General features: G+C 33.4%; 1 protein-coding gene across 3 annotated transcripts in view; it reads left to right on the forward strand.

Annotated features, from left to right (window-relative positions):
- The window catches only part of LOC106649717 (RNA-binding protein Musashi homolog Rbp6), a 162,927-nt gene that overhangs the window by 136,592 nt on the left and 2,821 nt on the right, over nt 1-23,514 (forward strand). For all 3 annotated transcript variants that reach the window (XM_023462926.1, XM_023462925.1, XM_023462924.1), the window contains 2 exons: nt 12,221-12,286; nt 20,791-21,065. In XM_023462926.1, the coding sequence (XP_023318694.1) occupies nt 12,221-12,286; nt 20,791-21,065 (341 nt within the window). The remainder of the gene's footprint in view (nt 1-12,220; nt 12,287-20,790; nt 21,066-23,514) is intronic.

A 23,514-nucleotide genomic window follows, 5' to 3' on the forward strand; every position in this document is an offset into this window, starting at 1 on the left:
ACCACTATCCAATTGTTTGCGGCTTCGGGCATGAGCCTGACGATCTTTTCCGGCTCGATTACTTGCTGGAGGACTTGTTGAAGTCTCTCCCTCTCTTCGTGGAATCGCGGGCAACGAAAGAACACATGCTCCGCGTCTTCTATTGTGAATGGACAGGCCAGGCAGAATGCGCTAAGGGTGTTATCATAGCGATGGCTATGGCTTTTGAAGTAGCCATGCCGGGTCAGGAGTTGCGTGAGATAGTAGCCCACTTCTCCATGTCCCCTCTCTACCCATTCTGTGATGTTCGGAATTAGCTGGTGTGTCCATCGGCACTTTGAAGACCGGTCCCACCGGGCATGCCACTTGCTCAATGTCTCTCTTCTCTCTTCCTCCTTGACATCCTTGGGGTGGCGCTGGTATATGCGCGCTCGCTCATCCGCTAGTAGAGCCAGCGGTGGTATGCTAGCTATCACGTACGTCGCATGGTGGGAGACGCGTGGTCACCCACTGATCACGCGTAGGCAGGCTCGTCGATGCACAGCCTCTACTTGACAGATGTAGGCCTGCGTCTCCGTCGCACAGCTCCAGATGGGGGCTCCATATAGGAGGATCGAGTCGACGACGTGAGCATAGAGCTCTCATCGGCCACTTCTGAGCCCACCGATGTTGGGCATGATCTTCGCGAAAGCTCCAGCCACTCTTGCTGCCTTTTCGCTGACGATTCGGAGATGTTGGTCGAACCTCAGCCTGGAGTCAATATGTAGGCCCAGGTAGCGAATGCAGGGGGACGACATTATACTGCAGTCACTTACTGTGATGGTGATGGTCTCTGTTTTCTTCCTGCTAGTGATGAGAAGGGTCTCGGTCTTATGGTCAGCCGTGTGTGTGTGTGTGTGTGTGTTTTTTTTTCCACTCCACCCCATTCGGACACTCACTGGTAACCGCCGCTAGGCATTGCTTCGGTGAGGCCGGGGTTAGTTGAGCATTTCTGCTACTTCTGTTAGTCGTTGTTTTCCATACATCCCCCATCCGTCGCATAGTGAAATGCGACGATTAGGAGTTCAGGGACTCATCTTTTTTCTACTTGGTGAACCTCCGATCCTGCGCGATGCCGTCTCTCAATTGTCGTGTCCCCTTTTTCAGAGCTGCATCTTTGCGTGGTCACATAGTGCTGGCGTCTCCTCCTGAGTTAAGTATTAGAACTCGCTGCTCAGTGCCATCTTGTGAGTGTGGTTCTCGCTTCTGTCGCCGCCCGGCTGGGCCGGTGACCGGGTCGGCTTCATCTTGTGAGTGTGGTTCTCGCTTCCGGCGCTACCCTGTGAGTCCCGGTGAGTTATTGATACTCCGTTCTGTTGTCGTCTTGTGAGTGTGGTTCTCGCTTCAGGCGCCATCATGCGGTCCGCTACGAGCCTAGGCTCCCGCATCCAGCGCCCTCTTGTGAGTGTGGTTCTCGTTTCTGACCTCATCGTGGAAGTGTTGTGCTCCCCGTCTATCGCCAGCCTTGTGAGTCCTCGCCTAGACCTCCTACTTATGGTTATCCTCTTCGTTTCCCGCTCGCACAGTGATCGGGGGTTTTTTACCGCTTCGGAGGCTGGTGACGTAGCCGGGGTCTTCTTTTTGAGTGATAACCGCTCCACCTAGGGCACGGGATCGACCACACCCGGCGAAAAAACGAACCTCGAAAATTCGCCAAGTGGGGATCGAACCCACGCCCTACGCCACACCTTGTATCAGCAGGCAAGAACTATACCCACTAAGCCAAGGAGGCCAATTTAGACGTGTGTGTGTATGTGTGTGTGTGTGTGTGTGTGTGTGTGTGTGTGTGTGTGTGTACAGTGCTCTATGTTTAAAACGTTGCCAAAGTCGGCTGCAGACAGTTACTCCATCCATAGCTGCTCTCCGTGTGCTTTATCTCTCTAGTCGTAAATAAGTATGTGTGCATTTATTTTGTTGGGAATGCAGATGATTCGTGCAGCCCTGCAAACGAATCTGCTGTGAGGCCAGTGCAAGCCAGTCGTGAGTAGCTCTTCGCATCACTTATGTATCTCGCGTATTCGTATGTGTGTATGCGTAGCAGCCTTGTATAAATGTGTGTAATGTGCAAAGTGTTAATTGAGAAGTGTCAAGTTCGCACACTGTGCATTATGTGAATTCACCAGTGTGTGCGGAGAATTCAACATTTATGATAGTTATACTTGCAAAGTTGTGTAGAGGTCTGAATCTTTGACTCAGCCACGGGCCTTCATGAGATAAGAAATATTCTTTCTTCTGATAAAAAATAGTATATTTTGTAACAAGTGCGCGAAGCAGTTGACTCATCCAGGAGTTGTTTTCAAAGACTCCTGGGTGAGTCAACTTCCTCGCGGACTAGTTGAAAACGATATTTTCTAACTCTGCTTGCGAGAAACAAGGGTTTTCTGGCGCTTTAAGGTTAGAAACCCCGTGTTTCGCGCACGCAGTGTTAAAAAGTTATTTTTGTTGCCACAAGAAGAGTGATTTCTTGGGACAAGAAATTTTTCTTCATGGGACAAAAAAACTGTGTTTTCATGTCACTTGTTACCGACTTTTCCGGTACTAGAATAATGATTTCGTTCAGTGTATAAGTAAAAAAATGAGCACGCAAGATTAAAATTTGTTAAAAAGAGATATATAACTAAAAATAGCTAATTACCACGCTACTAAGGCATTATATTCTATTTTTGTGTTACTTATTGATGTAACTTTCAATCATTTCAAGGGCATAAGTTAAAAGATCGGCACATATAATCTACCAATATCTGTCGCATTTCGAGATGTGAATTCATACGACAAGAAATTTTTCTTCTCGTGACAAGATAACTATGTATTCTTGGTTCGTGATACTGAACCTGTTTGTACTCAAAAGATTATTTCTTTCCGTGAATACAGATGATAGAAAATTGTTTTGCAGAAATGAATCATAAAATGCGATCATGAAGGAAATGCCTGGTTTTATTACCATAAAAAAATATGTGAACTTCAAGGTTTCGTCAACGCTCGTTGACTTCTCAAGGAATAAAATTACAGTACATGGTACCATCAAAATTAAAAAAGTGGTTGTCAAATAAAAAACATACGATTCGTCATGAATATTCAAAATAAATACATACTTACAAGGAGAGCCTTTCATCTTTGGGTCACAGATCCTTACCAAACTTGTTTGGGGGTCTTCTTGTACATAACAATAAAGCTCCCTATAGTTACTTTATTCCAATGGGCCCTGGAAACCATTATAAAGCACCATGAAGTATATAATATGATGTAATGTATAAAATACCATATATTAGAGTATAAGGGTATCAGGTTTACACAGTCAGGTCTAACTGACTGAGAAGTATTTATACTTTGAGTTTTTAATGTCCAAAACACCTTTTCAATCAATAAACAATTTAACTCAATTGCTTTGCTGTGTAAGTTTTGAAGAGCGCATCAATTTGAGTTAAAATGCATGCATTTATCAACTAATATTTATATTAAATCATGTAAAAATGTTTTCATTCATAAAACTTACTGTTTTTTCTTTCTCATCTATTTCTGACACTCATCTGGAGTGAATCTGAATCCAGATGAGTGTCGGGAATAGGTGAAGAGAAGGGATTTATGAGTTATACAAATAAAAACATTTTCATATAATTTACATCAATATTTATTGTTTGGTACGTTAACTTTAGCTCAAATTATTATGCTCTTCAAAACTTACACAGCAAGCCAATTGAGTTCAATTGTTTATTGTTTGCAAAAGTGTTTAGAATGCATAAAATTTCATGTACAAATATTTTTGAAAGAGTTAGACTTGACCGTACAAGGCCTGATACCAATAAGTGGTATTTTTTAACATTATCTTATATTTAATACTTTTTTCTGATCTATAACTCTTTCCAGGGCCCATTGGCATAAAGTAACTATAGGGGGCTTTATTATTATGTACAAGAAGACCCCTAAACAAGTTTGATAAGGATCTGTGACCCAAAAATGAAAGGCTCTCCTTGTTAGTAAATCTATTGTATAAAATCTTAAAAATATTGTAAATCAGTATATTAACCTGTCCCTTCTTATATACTTCAGGTAAACCATATGCTCTTATTTAAATTTTGTTATTTAATCGAATTATTTTTACGGGTCTTATAAGGTTTGCCTCTTAGTTAGCTCAAGAGCAACTTCATTCAGTAAGGATCGTTGCTATGAACATACTTGTAATTTCCTTTTTATACTTGTGGCCCGAAAGTGACTATTTTTTTGCCCCTACGTAAAGCAGGAAAAGTTATTTTCGGGCTACTGAGTATGAAAAATAGTATACAGATCTAAACCGTAAACAAAGTAAGTCCCAAAGTACGTGTTTATCGGCCTCGGTTTTGCCTCGGTCGCTAATTGCACGTGCCCTGGTACTTATCTTTTTTCGTGGCCTTGAGCAATAGTATATTATTATCTGTACTGTCAATAAATATAGAAAAATCTTTGAGTCATAAGATGGATTGAAATATTTATAATTTTTTAATTGAATAAAATTGGGCATTTCCTCCATTATCGCATTTAATAATTCATTGTACTAGAGAAGTGTAATTAATAATAATTATGTTTCGTAGAAACTTTTGTTTTCGTAGAACAAAAATGAGAACAATCCTACTCAAAAAGATGACAAATAATCGATTGTAAAGGCTACGTTAGAAATTCTTAAGATAGATTCATCGTTTCCATGAATTGAATGTCATATAATCCCATTAATTATATCAAAAATTTATTTTCAATATTCCTTGAACTATATGCTATTTATAATAAGCATTATGGTAACGTTATAAATCTTTAAAAAATGTATACGTCATTGATTCTATACTATAGTATCAGGATTAAAAGTTTCGCCATTACATGCAATTGACATCTAAGGCGAAACTGAGTGGGTCCTCTCAGGTAGCGGCGAGTCTTTAGTTTTCGATCTGTAAGCTATTAACTATTTTTCTGAATCCTCGCTTGAAAGCTACAATTAAAAATGTATGACAATGAAGCAAAAACCGGTTAACTTAAAATAAATTATCTGCTCAAAATTTACAACGAAACATTAAATTTTGTGTTAATTCAAACTAAAAAAACATATGCTCCCGATGAGTCTAATCATAATATTACTATATAGGCTCGGAGATTCAAAAAAAATTAATTTCCACCCATGCGGTGAAGAAAACCATAACAGGTGATTATCCGCCTCGGCTGATCTTAATCTGACAATTCAGTTTTTCCCTCCTTACAAGCAAAACATAATATTGTTTACCTCTATGAACATAAAAATTTTTGAAGATACTCGATTCTCAAAGAGCTTTCGACCAAGGAATCAAGAAAAAATTGTTTTTGTATTATTGTTGTGACCACTATTTATTTATAAAGATGCTAAATATTTTTATTAATTTTTGAACAGACGAGCTCGAAAGAATTTTTCACTTTGGAAAAAAAACGTTTACTCTCATATTATTATCTTTCATGTGAAATAGTGATACTGTCACTTAGATCCGTTTTGTTATTTTCTTCATTTTAGCAAAAGAAAAATAATAGAATTGTAATTTTTCTTGTCCGCGACATAATGTTCGCTTTTGTTGCATGTCGATACTAGATTATTGTGAAAGGTTTAACAATAATGTTGGTTGAGCGTTGAGCATGCATTGCAGCACAGTGTTTCATAAGGTTTACGCTAACAGGGTACTGATCAAATTCTATCGCTCTGTATTCGTGCTATGAAGTCATCGCACATGTAAACTGCAGATTGATCGCAACATGCAGCACCTTCAATCAATAAGATCTTTCATACTTTTGTGAGGAAAATTTCTATGCAATAATAAAATAGTTGATAATAGTATAAGTAAACGCAAATGTGTACTTTGACCCTCTGCGTCTGCATGTGCAATTCTCAACTATTTCTAACTCGTTGCATAGTACTCTAATTCATCGAATAAACGAATATAAGTATTATCTCTTAGCTGAATTTGAATGATAAAATTGAAAATTTTCATGTGAAAAAATGTTGAAAAATGATAATGGAAAGAAAGAGGAAAATTTCCATAGATTTGAAGTGAATATTCAATATTAAAAAAGAAAATTGTTTAATTTTTCAATAATTAATTAAAGTTAAATTTACAATAACTGCTTTGAAACACAATTAAAATTTGAGGATAAAATAAAATATAAGAAAGCTTATGTAAAAAACCGATCTTCTAATTCAAAAATCACATAACCAGATGTGGAGAAGCTGATTACTTTAAGCTTCAATTTGTTATTATATTCGATGCTTGATGATATTTTAATATTTTTATGATAAACTTTAGTCTAATGGCATCATCTTAATCGTTTTAAAATTGTGAAACTTTTGGAACAATTTTATTAAATATTTTTTTAATAAAGTATTTTTAAGTATATTTGAGGAGAGTTGACTTTATTTCGATCTTTTTTCAATTATATTCTCAACGTTGCCGGGGATGATGCCATTAAATTATGGTTCAATTGTTGCTAATCATAAGATTGTTGTTGTAAAACTGTGGTTGTGAATGGATCTAAACAATATCTATCATATTTTCAGTATACTTTCACCAAAAAAAGCTTACGAATCAATAATTAGCATAATTTTCTTAAAATTTGATCACATTTAAAAACGATAATATAATTTTTAATATATTTTTTTATCAACAAGTTCTTGTACATCTGATTTATGATTGTCATATTTTTTCCAAAAGTTCATCAGTACTTCGTGATCTTTAATGGCTTAAGTTTCTGAAAACGTAATCGAATGCTTAGAAAAATGTATAACTTGAATGAACTGGTAAGAACGAAATGTTTATAATGCAGTTTGTTGCCATTTATTGTAAGTCTTTCGTATGATCTTGAAGACTTTTTGAGCAAAGCAAAAAATATTGCGCAAATTAACTCGCTATTAAACTCATGCTATGAAAAAATGTAAGAAAATGATCAGACTAAATAACGTTTACTAAATACATAAACTATAAACAATTGAACTGGATGTCTGTAAAAATAAAAGATATCAAAAAATACTCTTGCAGGAAATTTTTTGTTTAATTTCAGTAAGTTAGGCAATCTTTCTTTCTTTTGATAAGTTAAACTTTTTATTGTTAAACTTTTTATTGTTTTATTTTATCGTTCTAATAATGATGTAGGGGATAACATTTTTCATCCGTCAAGGCGAATTTAATAAATTTTCTTTTTATTCTTCAAACTCGTGCCAAAGGTGACATTTTCTGGCATAGCTACACCAATACACCACGCGATGCCTTAAAATGTTACTTATGACACTTGTACCATGAATCCATAAGTCTTAAAAAAACGTTACACTTATGTTATTTACGAGAAAAATTTTGGTCTGTTCAATTTAGAGAATTTGTTTATTTCAAAGCTATTATATATTTGAGTTTAATTTTTTGAACAAATCGAACTAACTCATTGTTTTGAACAAATCTATCTAACTAACATTGAAAAAATTCATAACAAGAAAAATTATTTCCGACTTAGAATTCGATTGTTAAAAACGTGCCTATTTTCAAATGTTTGCCTATCTCACTAAAACATACTATAATTGTGATTTATTATATTAAAAAATACTTTTTGATTTATAACTTTTTCCCTGAAAGTTGATGGTTTTTATTCCTTATTATTAAAAATTATTTTAAATCATTTTTTTTAGTTTTTAATTATTTATTTTTTCAAATAAGTTTTAATGGTACCGAAAAGTGTATCATAAATAAATGTATCCAAAGTCACATACATTTAATTAAAAATTGTTATTTATATTTTAAAATGTATTATAAATAAATTGTTGAAACATAAAGAAGTTATACTTAAGTTTTAAACGAGTGATGGACGTCTAGGAGGAAGAATGTGTTTGGCTGAAGCTGTCTCATCTAGCGGCGAGTAATCTACAAATAAACTATAGACTTATATTAGAAATATATTGGGCGATTTTTTGTTTAAATCGATAGACTTGAACTTAGAAAATAAATTAATTACGTTTCACACGTGGGACGATTTTTCAATGTATCAATGGGTTACAGAAAAACTTATATACGAATAGATATTAACAGAACACAAACACAGAATTTTTATAAAATAATCATTTGAGTATATAAAATTTCTACAAACTGGTAATTTTTACGAAAAATTTTTTTTTTAAATGTTTTTCTTCTAAATTCACTAAATTTGAACTTTATAAAAGGTTTAACCTATTATTACAATCAAATTGTAGCTTTATTTTACATATTATCTACACATTAAATCAATGCCCGTTTATGATACTCCGCTTTTCAAGTCTTTAAATCGTCCCGCGGAGAGACGAAAATCTGTAGTTACTGGTAGAATTCAGTTTTTTTTTTTATTAAAATGAACGAAAATATGATCAATTCTGTGGAAAATCGAATGATAATAGTTTTATTTTGCAGCTGTCAAGAAAAACTTGATGTTTAGGGGCTCCAAATGGGCATTTTACCAAAATTCACGATTATTTCTTGTATTCAAAAAAATTCTAGCTCAGCCGAGAGTGGCTTTAGGACAAATCTGTGGAGCTTTTTGACTTGAAATTTTCAAAACTTTAAGAAAAAAAACATTCCAAAAGCTTGATAATATACAATGTAAGAACCATATTATTACCTTGCAGCGAAACAAATATTTTTCTCTGCCTGCAAAACTGTTGTTATAGAGCAATTATGTTAATGTGCCGGCATTATAGTAATAGCTATACATTCTTTTCAGTTTAGAAAGAAACATAAAGCCCAAAAAATGATGGGCTTTAATCCGAACTTCACCAAAAAAAGGAACAGAACTTTCTTATCATGTCAAATAATGCTTTCTAAATATTTTTCATAGCACAGTATGGCATTAGTTCGCATTTATGGCAAGCTTTTTGGTGACGCAAGTCGCCCTTTTCGGCACCTCCAGACTTATGATTCAAATAAGGGGTATTAATTTGAACTTACAAGGAGACCATCCCAACTCCGGGTCATGGATTGGCTCCAAAATTTTGATATTTCACACAAATACGAGAAATTTTACCGCACACCAGTGTCCAAAAACATTTATGGCGCCCTAAAAAATGTGTATAATAAGGCATTTTTTGCTATACTATTGCATAAAGAACTATTAATAAGCCTTTGAGTAGGATGGCCACTTTTTTTTAAAGTGTCTAAAAACATGAACATTTTTTTAAAAAAATAGCACAAAATAGCCAAAATAGTTGTTTATGCAACAAGTGCCCAAATAGTAGATTTTTTGATACAGCGTGCGGAAAGTTCGTTTTTCCGCACGCTTACAAACTTTTCGCACGCTATAGCTACAGCACTGGGATCTGTTACTTTCAAAGCATCCTACTGACTGCGAAAATAGTACATTACGTCACTCGTGCGCGAAGTGGGTGCTTCTCGCACGAGTCTCAGTTTGACGCCCGAGCGCAGCGAGGGTGACAATGAGACGAGAGCGAGAATCACCACGCGCACGAGTGACGTATACTATTTTTTATCACGAGTTGCGGGAAGTTTTTATTTCCCGCACGCTCAGCCGTGCGGGAAGTATGTAATTTCGAGAAGTATCGATATTACAGTACTGCTCGGAAATTACGTACTTCCCGCACGGCTGAGCGTGCGGGAAATCAANGCGAGAATCACCACGCGCACGAGTGACGTATACTATTTTTTATCACGAGTTGCGGGAAGTTTTTATTTCCCGCACGCTGTGATAAAAACAAACTTTCCGCACGCTGTATCTAAAAACGCCTTTTGGGCACTCGTTGCATAAATATCTATTTCACTTTTTGGTCTACTTTTTTCGACATTCTTCAATTTTTCGTGATCATTGGACTTGAAGACCAATTAAAAAATTTATGAGATACCTTTTGAAATTTTGAGGCAGCTCTGTGAATTTTTTGGTTATGAAAGTACAGATCAAACTTTATGCAATATTAACTATTGTATTTCCTCCTGTAGTAGCAAGCTTCAAGAGGGCTCAGATCACACAAGAGGAATTTTTTTCCTGAAAATGTAGATAATTTCTAGCAGAACGCTCAATTGCATTGTTTTTCCTAAGTCACTAAATACTGCGCTAAGAATTTTGAAAATATTAGCAATGAGCATAAATTTCGGACAAATTTCAACAATACGTTTTTCACATTTTGCAGAAAAAAACATTTTCAGTCATTCGATTTTTGTTAGAATTGGGCATTTACATGAATAATAACCCCAAAAACGTTTTAGAATTACTTTAGTATTTAAAAACTTAATTGTAGTATAACATGAAAAGCTTCTGTTTATAATTTTTTTTTATTTCTTAGCGTCAATCAATAATTGTACAATTAAGCAGTTTATTATTAAGAATATACGATAGGTTACTTAGTAAATAATTGTATATATTAGATAATAGAGATAAAAATTATAGTATCTAATACTAAATAATCCATTAAAATTCTAAGTTTATTTACTACTGTATGAAGTACGCCTACTTTAACATTATTGTAATAAAAATATCGATTACCACGGAAGAACATTGAATACAACAGACATGCCAAAAATATTTGAGGTGAAGTCTGAAGCTGGGTAGGAGCCCAAATTCTTAAACTCGTTTTCTGAGACTTCTACCAAACATTATTCTTATAGAGATTGTAAAATCAATCCAATCAAATATTTAATCTCGTATTTTGAAATTTCTATTGAATATTTCTCTAAAAAGTTCTATGATATCCTTGAAAACATTAAAATTAAGGACATCGTAGAGCCTTTTAGAAAAAAATGTAGTAAAATTTGCAGAAAATTTAATTGAAAACTTTATTTTTGGTGTGGCTTTGACATTCCCTGAAAGGTTCTACATTGTATCTGGAACGTTTAAAATGAAAGGCATCATAGAGACTTTAACATAAATATTCTATAGATTTCAAAAAATAATAACAATGATTATTGTTACCATGGCTTCGTCATCCCATTCAGATAGACGATTCAGGTCGTTAAAAAAAATTTAAATAAGGCATCATTAAACATTTTAATTCGTGTTTTTGTTTGTTTGTAGATTTAGCTATGAAAAATTTCTCACGTAAATACAAATTATAAAGTAGATAAATTGAAATATAGTAATGGTATTGGTCTACAATTAATTTTATGAATGTCGTTGCGTGTGATATCACAAGCTTATTAATTGATATTTTGACTTATGAAACGCCATAGATTTTTACTTTGGTTACATATTACATACTATGTTTAATAAATGTATCGATTATACAATTTTTTTGAATAATTTGATACCAATAATAAAGCGAAATTGGCTCGATTTAATCTAGGCTTTATAGAGAAAAATTAGATTTAGAACAATCAACATGATCACATCAGTAAAATGTATATAAAACATTGTTTCTGATCTGACTATTGTCATAGAATATATTTTATACAATGTGTATTACATTTTTAATATTCTGGGTGTGAGTGAGATTTTGTAGCCTAAAAATACACAGATTAGTTTCTACAGAATTAAAAATTTTGTATACAATAATACCTTGATGGTGACTTAGATTTATAATTTTCATTCTTTTAACTACAATTTCAACATGTGTTGAAACATTACAAATGTGTTGTTGATGTTTTTTTAAAAATTGTTAATTTGAAAATTCTATTGCAATTTTTTGTAAAATTATAGTACAACCATTTTTACATAGAAATTTGTGGATAGAAATATCCAAAAGTTTATTATAATTTTCAAATATGTTTACAATTGAATAAAACATCACATTTTATTGTCTGTGTTTTAAAACGGTTGTTTATATGTTCAAATCTTAAAATTGTACTATTATTTTGAAATCGTATATGATTTTCTCGACTGTGAGCCAAAAAACTGTGACAATCAGTCATTACAGTCAGAGCAATTTTCGTTCTTTAATTTTCGCAGAATAAAATACTTTGATTCTTACCATTTATTTGTCGAAAAACTCTATTCGATCAAAATTATATAATTTCAATTTCACCAAGTTCAAAAGTCATTTATTGAATAATGCGAAGTGATATCTTTTGTTCACATCTTTATCTAAGATTATTAATATCAACAACACGTTGTAATTTCAGATTGCATCATGTATTTGAAATAATATGTAATACTTTTTTTTTATTCTAGTCATCTAAAATGAGTCAAAAAAGAATATTCCTTTACTGATGATAAATTAAATTAAATTAATTCAATCAAAATTTCTAACTAGAGTTTTATGTTTCAGTGGATCTTACCAATGGGCAGCTTACACCAAACAACAATACACCCCTGCTAACGCAAGCTCTTTCTGGTATGTTCTAAAATTTATGTCAATTTTCAAAAAGTATGAATTTTACATAAGGGTCTTTTGTTCTGGAAAAGATATATCTGTAGTTTTTTTTATTTTGCTCTTAAGCTACAATTTTCATCGGTATTAACGACGAGTTGCAAAAAGTACTTAAACAAAGTTTAAAGCTTCTCAATTCTCACATACATTGTCGATCAAGCTAAAACTCCTGAGCAAAAATAGTAGTGTCCAAGGGCTGTAAGTATTGGAAAGAATATGTGTCCTCCCACAAGCTTCTTTAACCGATAAACTGTCTATCACTCATCCTCCGAACTTTTTATACTACGTCGTCCGCAATCTTCCCTCAAATGAATCAAACTTTCAAATCAAGAGGCGTCTATATTTCTCTAATCGTCTAGACTTTGGAAAAGTACACCTTCAACCTATGCTAGCGACCTATTTTACGCATTAGAAAAACTTTGTCATTGTGTACATTGTCAAAGGATTTGGAAGCCAAGCAGATTCGAGATTATACAATAAATTGTTCGTAATTATCGCTTTTTTTTTAAATACATCAAGTATTTTTTTTCATTCATTTTTATTTATTATTTTAGCCTCATTTCATTTGAACATAAAAAATATGCTACTATTCATATTTTAAAAAGCATCCCGCATAAAAAAATTATTTTTTCGCGACAGTTTTGAAAAACTTTTACCCAAAAGACGTTGTTTGAATTCGCAAAAAATTTGGCCCATGCGACTCGCCAAACTTGCGTTTTTATTACAAGTTTGGCGAAACTTTATATAAACTTTGGATCTAAAAGTTTTGGTAAACTGCACTTGATGAAATGCAAATAATGAATAATTCACGCCTTTTGTTTCATTATCAGTTAATTAATTAATTTGGGCGAAATTTTACCACTTTTGAGTCTATAAAAACTTATCATTTGTAAAAGGCGAAACATTTAGCCCATACTTATCCAAAATTTATTTGAAAAATCGATCGAGTTTGACTAAAGTTGTACAATCTAAATAAATCTATGAAAAAGTAAGTTTAGTAAAATCGCCAAAGTTAGAAGAACTTTTGTGAAGGAAAACATTTTTTACGTGAAAATAGATTTTATTACGATTTGTTGAAATTTTCGTATTCCAGAATTTTAAAATTGGTTTTTTGCTAAAAACCAGAAAACAGAAAATAGTACATTTTTCACGTAGCAAGTGAATACCTGCGAAGCCTTAGAGCACATGTAATTTATCAATGTAGGCTGATAATCAAGGGCTCTGAGACTTTGTTTTTCCGCCTCAACATATTTAATACATTTAATTTTCATGGGTGATTCATTAATTTTATTCGGCCTCAACTCATTCTCAATTTATAAATGGATTTTTCATATTAAATAAAAAGTACCATACGTAACATAATTGAGTTATCTGGGACGTTCGGTAAAATAAGGTACACTGAAGGACACGTGATATTTTTTTGATTTGTTAACGTCAGTATTAATAATATTTAATTTTTTAACGAAAACCAAAATAATTTAACTAGACTACTAAATACAACTTTGCTAGTTGTACATTTTTGTAGTGTTTTACTGAAAAAAAGTTGTTTCCAAAATTCTAAAAAATTTGTGGAGCTAGTTTTTAAAATCTTGGCATTCATACTCTGAAAAAGTATACGAGACCATAATGCTGTAGCTTGAACCGTACGCTTTAAATTTTACAAGAAAGGAAGTGCATTTTGCAAAAACGTAAAACGTCAGGAAACGCAAAAGAAGAAAAATTTAACACGCAAAGTATACGGAATAGGATTACGGAAATGGATGTAACTCATTAAAAAAAAACATTATGTAATTTTGAAAAATGCTATGGAAAGAGGAAAAAATCCTATTTAATAATACGAATTTCGAGAATCCCTCATCGATACTACGAAAAAGCGTGCGTGAAGCCATAGGAGCGCGAGTCATATAATCAAGGATATTTGGCAGGCATGAGCACCCGTTTTACGCACCACGGTAGAGGAAAGCGAACGGCATCTTGGTAATACTGTCCAAACACAGTGTACAAAGAAAATAGACATTATCCCCGGTTTATGTACAACTACTAGCCCCGTTTAGGCGCAGCTACTTACTCCTGTTTAAAGACATAACGGAGATCGTCATGAAAACAATTAATTTTTTATTAATATGCTTTTTAATAAAGTAGCATTAAAAAAATTAATGAATTATTTAATCTGCTGCTATTTAACTTTGCTTTTTTTATATTTATAAATTAAATTTAAATATTGTTAAAAATTATTTATAATCTGAAGGTGTACACGCACTCAGCTCAGTTTGCCGTGCGACAGATATGAGCTTTGTTAAGGGCTCGCCGGCACCCTCAGTCACTCGCACTAACTCACACGATTTGATCTAATATTTTTATTCTACCGCTTACTCATGCACCCCAATTCACAGTGTAAAGTATTGGATTTTCGCAAGTAAAGAAGCTTCTAATTCTAACACTTACGGGCCAATTTATGCGATACACGCTTTTCACAATTGGAGAAACCTGGATTGGAGATCCTTCCTTATACAACAGCTCCGAGGGGATAGTGTGACCGTTCGAAATAGAGCATTATTTCCCATGATCTGCCCTTACCATGTCCGGCGTCATCGTACGCGATGCAGGAATAGACCTTTTTAAAACTTTTCCTCGATAGTCTTACTCAACCTATCTTTATTCAAGTTTCCTCGCGATATTATGTAGCAAGAGTTCTACACACTCAGCACTAAAGAGTAAAATTCGACCCATAAAAGAGTAAAAAGATCAGTTTACTCTTTTCAAAAGTAAAAATTAGCGAGATTCTCCTTTTGAGTTGCGGGCCGATGATCGAAAAGAGTAAATTTGCGATTTTAATCTTTAGAAAAAGTAAAGTCCCCTGTTTCTCCTTTTCAAAAGTAGGATCTGACGAGATTCTCCATTTGGGTTGCAGGTTATATGAATGTTACTCTTTAGTGCTTAGCGTGTATGATGCACTCCCAGCGTACATGTGAGCCGCACTTGCTCAGCTCTTCTAGTTGAATTTAAAATGTGACTTATTGAAAAATATACAAAGGAAAAAGGCTATATGAGAGGGTCTAACAGTACTGACACATTAGTAATCCAACACTTCGCGTTATGGAATACAAGCCTGTGAGCGAAAAAGATATTCTATAATACATACCCATCGTTGATTCTCTCTCTAATAACTTTGTTCTACCTTTTTAGTACATATTGAACGCTAATTCAGATTAGGGAAGGTTTTTCTTTTCTTCAGAATAACTTCCAGTGGGATCCAAACTCGAATTCATACAAAAATCATGCATTTTATAGCGTTTTTTATGCGTTTTGAATTTCAACGCATCCTATTTTTAATTTTTAAATTCTGATTGTCGATAGGCTCATTGAGCTTCTTTATCGAAATCATCACCAAACAATCCTCAGAAACTATACTTTCAAAAAAAATGTCACTGAATGATATGCGTCGTTACCCTCGCCTTCTACACTCTTACGAAAAATTCAACTCGATTTTAGGTTTTTTATAAAATCCTAATATCCGAATAGGCCCTACCACGAATCATCACCAAATTATAAGGAAAAATATTTTTTGAGTAGCAGAGTCTATTTTTGATGTGCATGCTTTGTAAAAAAAAAGTTACATACTATTGTTGATTTTGAGTGCATTTTAATCGAATTTTGCGTTGCACATCAATATTTTACTTTAAATAGCAAAGTTTATATAACCCATTTTAATTTTCGATATTTTGAAAAAGATAACGCAATGTGCCTTTTTTTTTTAAATGGCGAAAAATTTAAATTTTAACCAAATGTAGGAGTATATTTTGTCTAAAAAATATGGTCAATCAGCTTCAGCTTTAACAAGTACTTTTTTAAATCTCCGAAGGCGCTCGTCCGAATTTGATGGGCACTATTTTTTTCAGGTTTTTAAATCACTTACAAGTCCCAAAAAAAATGTCATAAGTGTGATCTAAAAAAACCATTTTTTATTTTTTAGGAGCAAAATATTAAAATTTCACGAGAATTACTCATAAATCGTTTTATATGGAAATAATAGACTTTTTTCTTTAGTTTATTCTTTAGTTACGTTCCATAATACGTGCAATATACCTTTACGTTATATAAAATATAAAGTACAATATACAATAAATAATTTGAGCTGATGTTATAAGTTCCTTTGATGAATATTATTAATCAATTTTGTTACAAACATTATGTTAGTATACCTAAATATAATTACACATCATAGAAGAAGCTCTAATGACTCTGATTTCTCCATAGAAGAAAAGGGGCTTTTGAACTAGACGTCATATGACAATTTGGTGTTTTTTTTAACGAGGAAAATCCATTAACGGATTTAAAGTGCGATATTGCAACGTAGCATGGATATGTCGACCTCGAAAAATCGATGTGCCAGTGCTAAAAGATGCCGCTTCGCAGAGCAAAGCAGAAAGGTGTCATTTCGCGTTCTACCTGAAAGATGCCACTTCGGTGCTCGATTCTAAAGGATGGTTTTTTCGGCGTTTGAAGTGACACCATATTAATGTTTCATGTTTTAGAAGTAAAATTGGATGCCCTACCAGAATCTGTCGTTGGAATGAAGATAATAATTAAAGTTGAAGCTTACAAACGCAGAAATACTGAGCGCCGAAGTGGCATCTTTCAGCACTGGCACGTCGTAATGTACTGATTGTACACTACGCCGAAAGAAATAATTTTTCCAGATTATTTCTGATACAAATGTTTTTGAAGCTCGCTTCCTCCATTCCTTCCAAACCAGCATCACTCGCTTCGCTTTTGATGCAAATTTTGGGAGCGATCATCAATTAATTGATAAATGGAGCCAAATTTCACATCAAAATCAAATCGTAACATGACAAGCGCTGTGTTGCTGACGAAGCTTGAGGTGAAAGTAAGCAAATGATAAATGCTCAGATTATCCAAAAATTAATTCATAAATTCATTAAAATTCTTATTTTTCTCAAAACTTTTGCACAGGGATGGAAAAAGTAGTATTTCTTGACACACGAAGAATAATTTATTGTGACGAGAAATATTACTTCATGGGATAAGAAAACTGTCTTTTATTGTCTCATGAATCCGACTTTTCTTGTACTGGAAATATTATTTATTTCAGTGTACTGTTATTACCGATTAAAAACTTACTCTTTGTCTGTGCCTATTCTTTCCCCGTGGGACTAACGTTAGGCATTACTTCGTGGGAAAAAGCTATCGCTATTTTACGAACTCTTTTTGACATGGTCTCCCCCGTCCACAGCGTGGTGCCAAATCGGGAGTGTGGTTCACACTTCAGCAGCCATTCTTTAATTTTAATTGAAGTTAAATTGAAAAATGATTTAACATGATTTTCAGGCTCGTATTAATTTTTAATTCTGACAATGCCATTTCCAAATACATAGTAAATTGAATTGATCTATGAATCATACACATAGTTAACAGTTATTTGAAGAGTATTCAACCTAGCTACAGAAAATTTTCACACTCAATGCAAAAAAATTCACTGGACACTGTCACTCCAAATTACCCGACCAATCAACTTCATATTTAACATACTATTTAAGTAGATAATAAATGAAGTAATAACGTCGAGATAATTTAACTTTTTGCATTTTTAAATGCTTTTCACCTTATTTTTTGACTTCAAAATGATGTCAAAAACTCAAAAATCATTTTTAACGAAATCTTGACGTCATTAGCTCATATTTTATGTACTCAAATAGTGGGACAAATTTGAAAAAGATCAATCGAGCAGATTTTCCGCCACAGTGTCCATCGCAATTGATATTTTTTTAATTGTGTGAGAAAATGTTCGTTATTTAGCTTATTTTTTGTTATTTTGAGCTGAAAATTTAACTGAATGCTCTTCACATAAGTATTTATAATGTATATTATTTATAGATAAATCCATTTTACTATGAGCGAACAAAAAAGTTATTAAAATGATGCTCGAAAACAATCGAACACATCCTACCCCCTCCTTAATGCAAGCCTTTTACAACTCGCTTGTGCTGTACACCCGATAATCAAATATTCCGAACGTTTTTGGTTTTTTCCTGTTAATTTTTAAAATGCACTTTGAGATGTATAGACACCACTTGTATAGTAGGTTTCACAAGTATGTTTATTAACTCTGGAAGTAACCAACTCTGGTACAAAAGCATATTTTAAAGTTTATCATCAATACTTGAGTACTACTATTTCAAATAGAATAAATAAATTCGAAAATCGTTATTAATTAATGGCAATCAGGTTGATTTTGAACTCGCAATTCAGATTTTTTTTGTGAAGTGAACTTAATATGTATGTTAGTAGACTTATGTTATGCACCAAACGAAATTCTATAATTGGTAAACGAAACTAAAAATAACCCGAGATAACCCAGTTTTCGTATATGAAAATCAAAAATTTTGTGCTTGAATTTTCCCTGAATAGCCACGTCGATTGGATTAAATTAATCATATGGGAATTCATGATTATCAGGCAGTAGACCTCAAAAAATGTTAGAACACTTTGTATCCGCATCTTGGTGTGATTTCTGTGTTAGTACATTGCTATAAAAAAAGATACGATACTTGTAACTCAAGTAGCCTATTCTGGACACCGCGTTAGCACTTTAATTACGCTTGGGCACTAACCAAGCCGTGTAATAATGGACGGTTTAAGTCAGTAAGTTTGAAAATATTTTTTTTAATCCCTTGTCAAATTTTAATAAATTTTGACCGTATCAAGTTTCCGAATGAAGCTTCTTAGCTCAATCGAGAGCATCACAAAGATAAATGCAAAATTCTGAAGACGTTTTTGAAGACATTGAGGAATGATAAAACTATTTTGATAGGGGGTAGGAGGGGGTAGGGGATCCAAAATTTCGGTTTTGGCACTCTTATATCATATGTACTATAACATACCAAGAGCGCGTCAAGATCGGTGACATACGAGCGCAGGTTTATTTACAAAATTCTGAGCCTTACCCATATCTAACTAAGGCACGTGTTACTGGAATCGCATTTATTGAATTTGTTTATATTGTAAAATTTCTTGACTGTAATATATTCTTCAATAAATAATTTTTTTGATAGCTCCTGAAGAAGACTTGCGGAAAGCAATGTCGAAACGTTGAGCATTTTGAAAATAAAGAAGTTGGTCTGTTGTCAGTCATTTAACTTTAATAAATAATAATGAAAAAATTAAATATTTTTCGAATGCGTTTAAAGTTTTAGTCAGCGAATTTACATACATCGTTCGCTCTTAAAGGGACAGCTCCAGTTTTTTGCCTATAACTTTTTAACCAAATCGATTTTGGTAAAAAGGGTTTGGGGGTGTATTCTACGGGACATTTGCTAACTAAGTGAGCAAAAAAAATTGATTTTTTGATCGAGTCTCACGAGAGCCTCCCCTGAAGGAATTGGCAGACATTCTGTGTTAGGCGTGACTAGTAATAAACAATGTGCTCTCTCGTTTGTTACTCAGCAGACCAATTTTACTTGCAAATGGGGTCAAGCGTGATATGTCAAAAAAATGCAATTGAAATTTCATTAAAAAATGAAAATCCTGAAAATTTCAGACCTTGAGACCCATCCCTCATGGATCTAATGGGGTTCAAAGTTGGATTTTCATTTTAAAAATTTTTTATGCTTAGCTGGGGGGAATATAAAAAAATTGTTGACTCACGATTTTTGATGTTCAAATTGTGAAGGAATTCAAATTTGTAATCCAAAATCACATTCACAACTTAAAAACCCATTAAAAATCAAACAAAACAATAAAAGTCCAAAAGTAAAGGTGTTCGTGTCTATCCAAATTTATAACTTTTATCATTTGTATATCACTAGCCCAAATTTCTGCGAGCTTCCCGCACTCTCTTCTTTCTTATCCCATTTTGCCATTTTTCAATCAATAAAATAGAAAAATAAAATAAGTGAAGATCATGTTATATAAACTGTAAAAATACTCAATAGGTCGACAGCGCTTCCCGAGGAAACCAATGAAAATTAGTCTTGAGCCGTCAATAGGTTAATATTCCACTTTGTCAACTTATTACTACACTCGGTTTTGCGTGCCACTAAACAATAGCAACGTACTACGACAGCTCTTATAAACTGCATGCGCTAAAAATCTCAACACTCATATAGCATGGGATGGTTAATTTATCGAAGTATTGACTGAACTTATGAAAAAATTCTGCTAATAGTCAAATATTTTAAGTAAGTCGATAAAAAAACCTATGAGAACGAATTCTTTTCAGAAATCGGGGAGGTTTTACATATTTAATAATTTAAGTATGATTAAGTTTTTATTATCATTTAATATTTCTAAAAATATCTGGTCATAAAAAATCTCAAGATAATGTTCCCATTTACTCCTAAAAGCAAAAACTTTCTGACTATATGTCAACATCATTTTATTTTTACAACAATAACTAATTTATTGATAGTTATAGTTCATAAAAATATAATAAATTATGGTAATTTCAGTGATGAATAACTATCAAGCAGCAGCACAGGCTGGTTTTCCCCCAGCATCACCTCATGGTGCCGGTGGACATGGTGGGCCGCAAGGTCGCTCGTTCCCTGCTGCAAATTCACCAGGCCCGATTGACATGTACAGTTCCAGCGCAGCTGCTGCAGCAGCCGCGGCTGCTGCGGATTCAGCAGTGGCAAGTTACGTCCAAGCAGCTGCGAGCCCACAACCACCTACCACCGCGTTCCCAGCAATCGCAGTATCGCGTGCTCCACTCAATTACAGTCCTGTAAGTATAGTAGTATTTTTGTCCGAGAAAACTGACTCATTCTTTATTTTTTAAAAATCAACACCAATTCTGAAAATAAAAACTTTCATATTCTGCGATCTTAAGGAGACAAACTATGTTTGCTTGAACAAAATTATCAAAACATCAAAATTAAATATTGACTTTGAAATTTTTAGATTTTAATATAAAATTATGTTTTCAAGAGTCCTTTTTTATATGGGAAAATATGATTACAATTCCATTGATTACTTAAAGTAGTTTAAGATCCATCAATAATTAATTATGATTCCAAAAGTGCTTTGCCGCGTGGTTACAAAATTTTTTTACCAATTTGAACCCCTAGGATCTCAAAGGTTTGTAATATTTCGCAAAAGTAGAAAAAATTTCTATGACAATTATTTGCTTATTCTATCAGTTTCAAACGCAATAAGCATTGAAAAAATCAATTATTGATATTGTTTTATATTGAAAAATGCGACAATATTTTTTCTCGATTTTAATACAAAATACATTAACTGAAACTATGGATTTTTTAAGCGATACTTTCAGTTTTAGAGACTGAAATTCAATATTATATCAAACTCGGTCATTTTTTTTTGAGGGTCAGGAACAGTATAAATTTTGAGAAAAAAATCGCAATTTAAAATACATTTAAATTAAATTTCAAGATGTTTGAAGAAGCCTCAAGGGTTCAAAAGGGGCTTAAATAATTTTAGATTTCTATTTATGGTATAAGGTTGAAAAAGTGAAAAATTTTTTTTAGAAAACAGGCATATACATTGGTGTAAGTCTAAAGACCTTCAGCGATAAGCATTTGTCACCTCTAAGCTGACTGTCGTAGGTTTTCAAGTGTTCGCATGACATAATTAAGTTGTATGTGGTTTCATTTTGTTCAATGGACCATTGAGAACTAAACGATACCCATGCGCCCCCTGGAGGATCAGTGGGGAATTGAGGCAGTTGAGTAAATTTTAAAAAATAACATGTAAAAATGGGAAAAACTGTGAATAAAAAATGCCAGCGATAACAATGTGGATGTTTATCATTCTTAAAACAAAGATCAACCCCTCACATAATTTTAGGAACAATAACATTCTTGAAAAATTGTCACATTTTTAAAATAACACTAATTAAAAGTCACGACTGACAGCAGTTTCGAAAACAGCATAAGTAGCACCCTACTGGTGTCTGCTGAGCATTTGCCGTTCGTTTGTTGACATTGCCAAGATTCACTAAATTTTTTTATATTTGACATAGATAAACTTAAAAAACCAGTGTATTGCAGTGTACAGGGATGTACAAAAAAAGGCACACGAAGACTGTATTAGTTTCCATAAACCACCAAAAGATCGTTCAGAATTAAGTGGCTACTGGCTCTGAAAGTAAAAAATTTATCAGTGCATGCTCGTATATGTAACCATCACTTTTTACCTGAAGATTTTTTACCAGGTTTGTATCAAATCCTTTTTGAAGATCAATCATTAAATGCTTATCTAATTAACATTTGCATAATTATTTTTATAGTACGCACAATAAAATGTGATCGGCTAATAAAACGGCTATACCTTCGACTATAGGTCGCTTTGAATCCCCTAATATCGTATAAATATCTTCAAAGCTTATTTCTAATTCTATATTACTCATTTTTAGCTTATATCTCGATAATATATTTATGATATGATGAGCGTGAACACAATGTAGTAGAATAATGGATAAATAAAAAACAAAAGAATCGCAAATATCAATCAACTTGCGGTGGCGACGGCAACTCCCGCGAAATTTTGCTACATTCATTTTACTATTCAAGACCCGCAGATCAAACTTTTCAAGAATTTTATTGTTTCTAATATTATGTGAGGGTCTGATCTTCGTTTTAAGAATGATAAACATGAACATTGTTATCGCTAGCATTTTTTATTTACAGTTTTTCCCATTTTTACATGTTATTTTTTAAAATTTACTCATCTGCCTCAATTCCCCACTGATCCACCAGGGGGCGCATGGGTATCGTTTAGTTCTCAATTGGTCATCAACGCAACCTCTGGCTAAGCATAAGATCAACTTTTATTACTTCACATACAATTTAATAGAATATTTTATTCATTATTGATATTTTTTGATCATTTTTAATATAATCCTCTTTTAGAAAGGTGGTGAGGATTTTAGCGATAGCAGTTTATTCGCGCTGTGATTGGTCGTCCAGCGGAAAGCATTAGTGGCGCCGCGCAATGTGTCATTACTAACCTCTTTGGGCGCGCTTAAGCGGCAGCAGCGGAGTTGGACTGTCGTTACAAGCCACGACGTTACTTGCCAATAAGACTTGGATCAGTAAATCGTGACTAGTTAATTATAAAATAAAATTATATTTAACTTATTTAAAAAAAAGCCAAGTTGAAAAAGACAGAAAAGGCCGCGCGCAGCGCGCTGAAAGTCGGACTAATATTCTATT

The sequence above is a fragment of the Trichogramma pretiosum genome, unplaced genomic scaffold (genome assembly GCF_000599845.2).
Source record: "Trichogramma pretiosum strain Unisexual culture from Peru unplaced genomic scaffold, Tpre_2.0 scaffold92, whole genome shotgun sequence".
Lineage (NCBI taxonomy): Eukaryota > Metazoa > Arthropoda > Insecta > Hymenoptera > Trichogrammatidae > Trichogramma > Trichogramma pretiosum.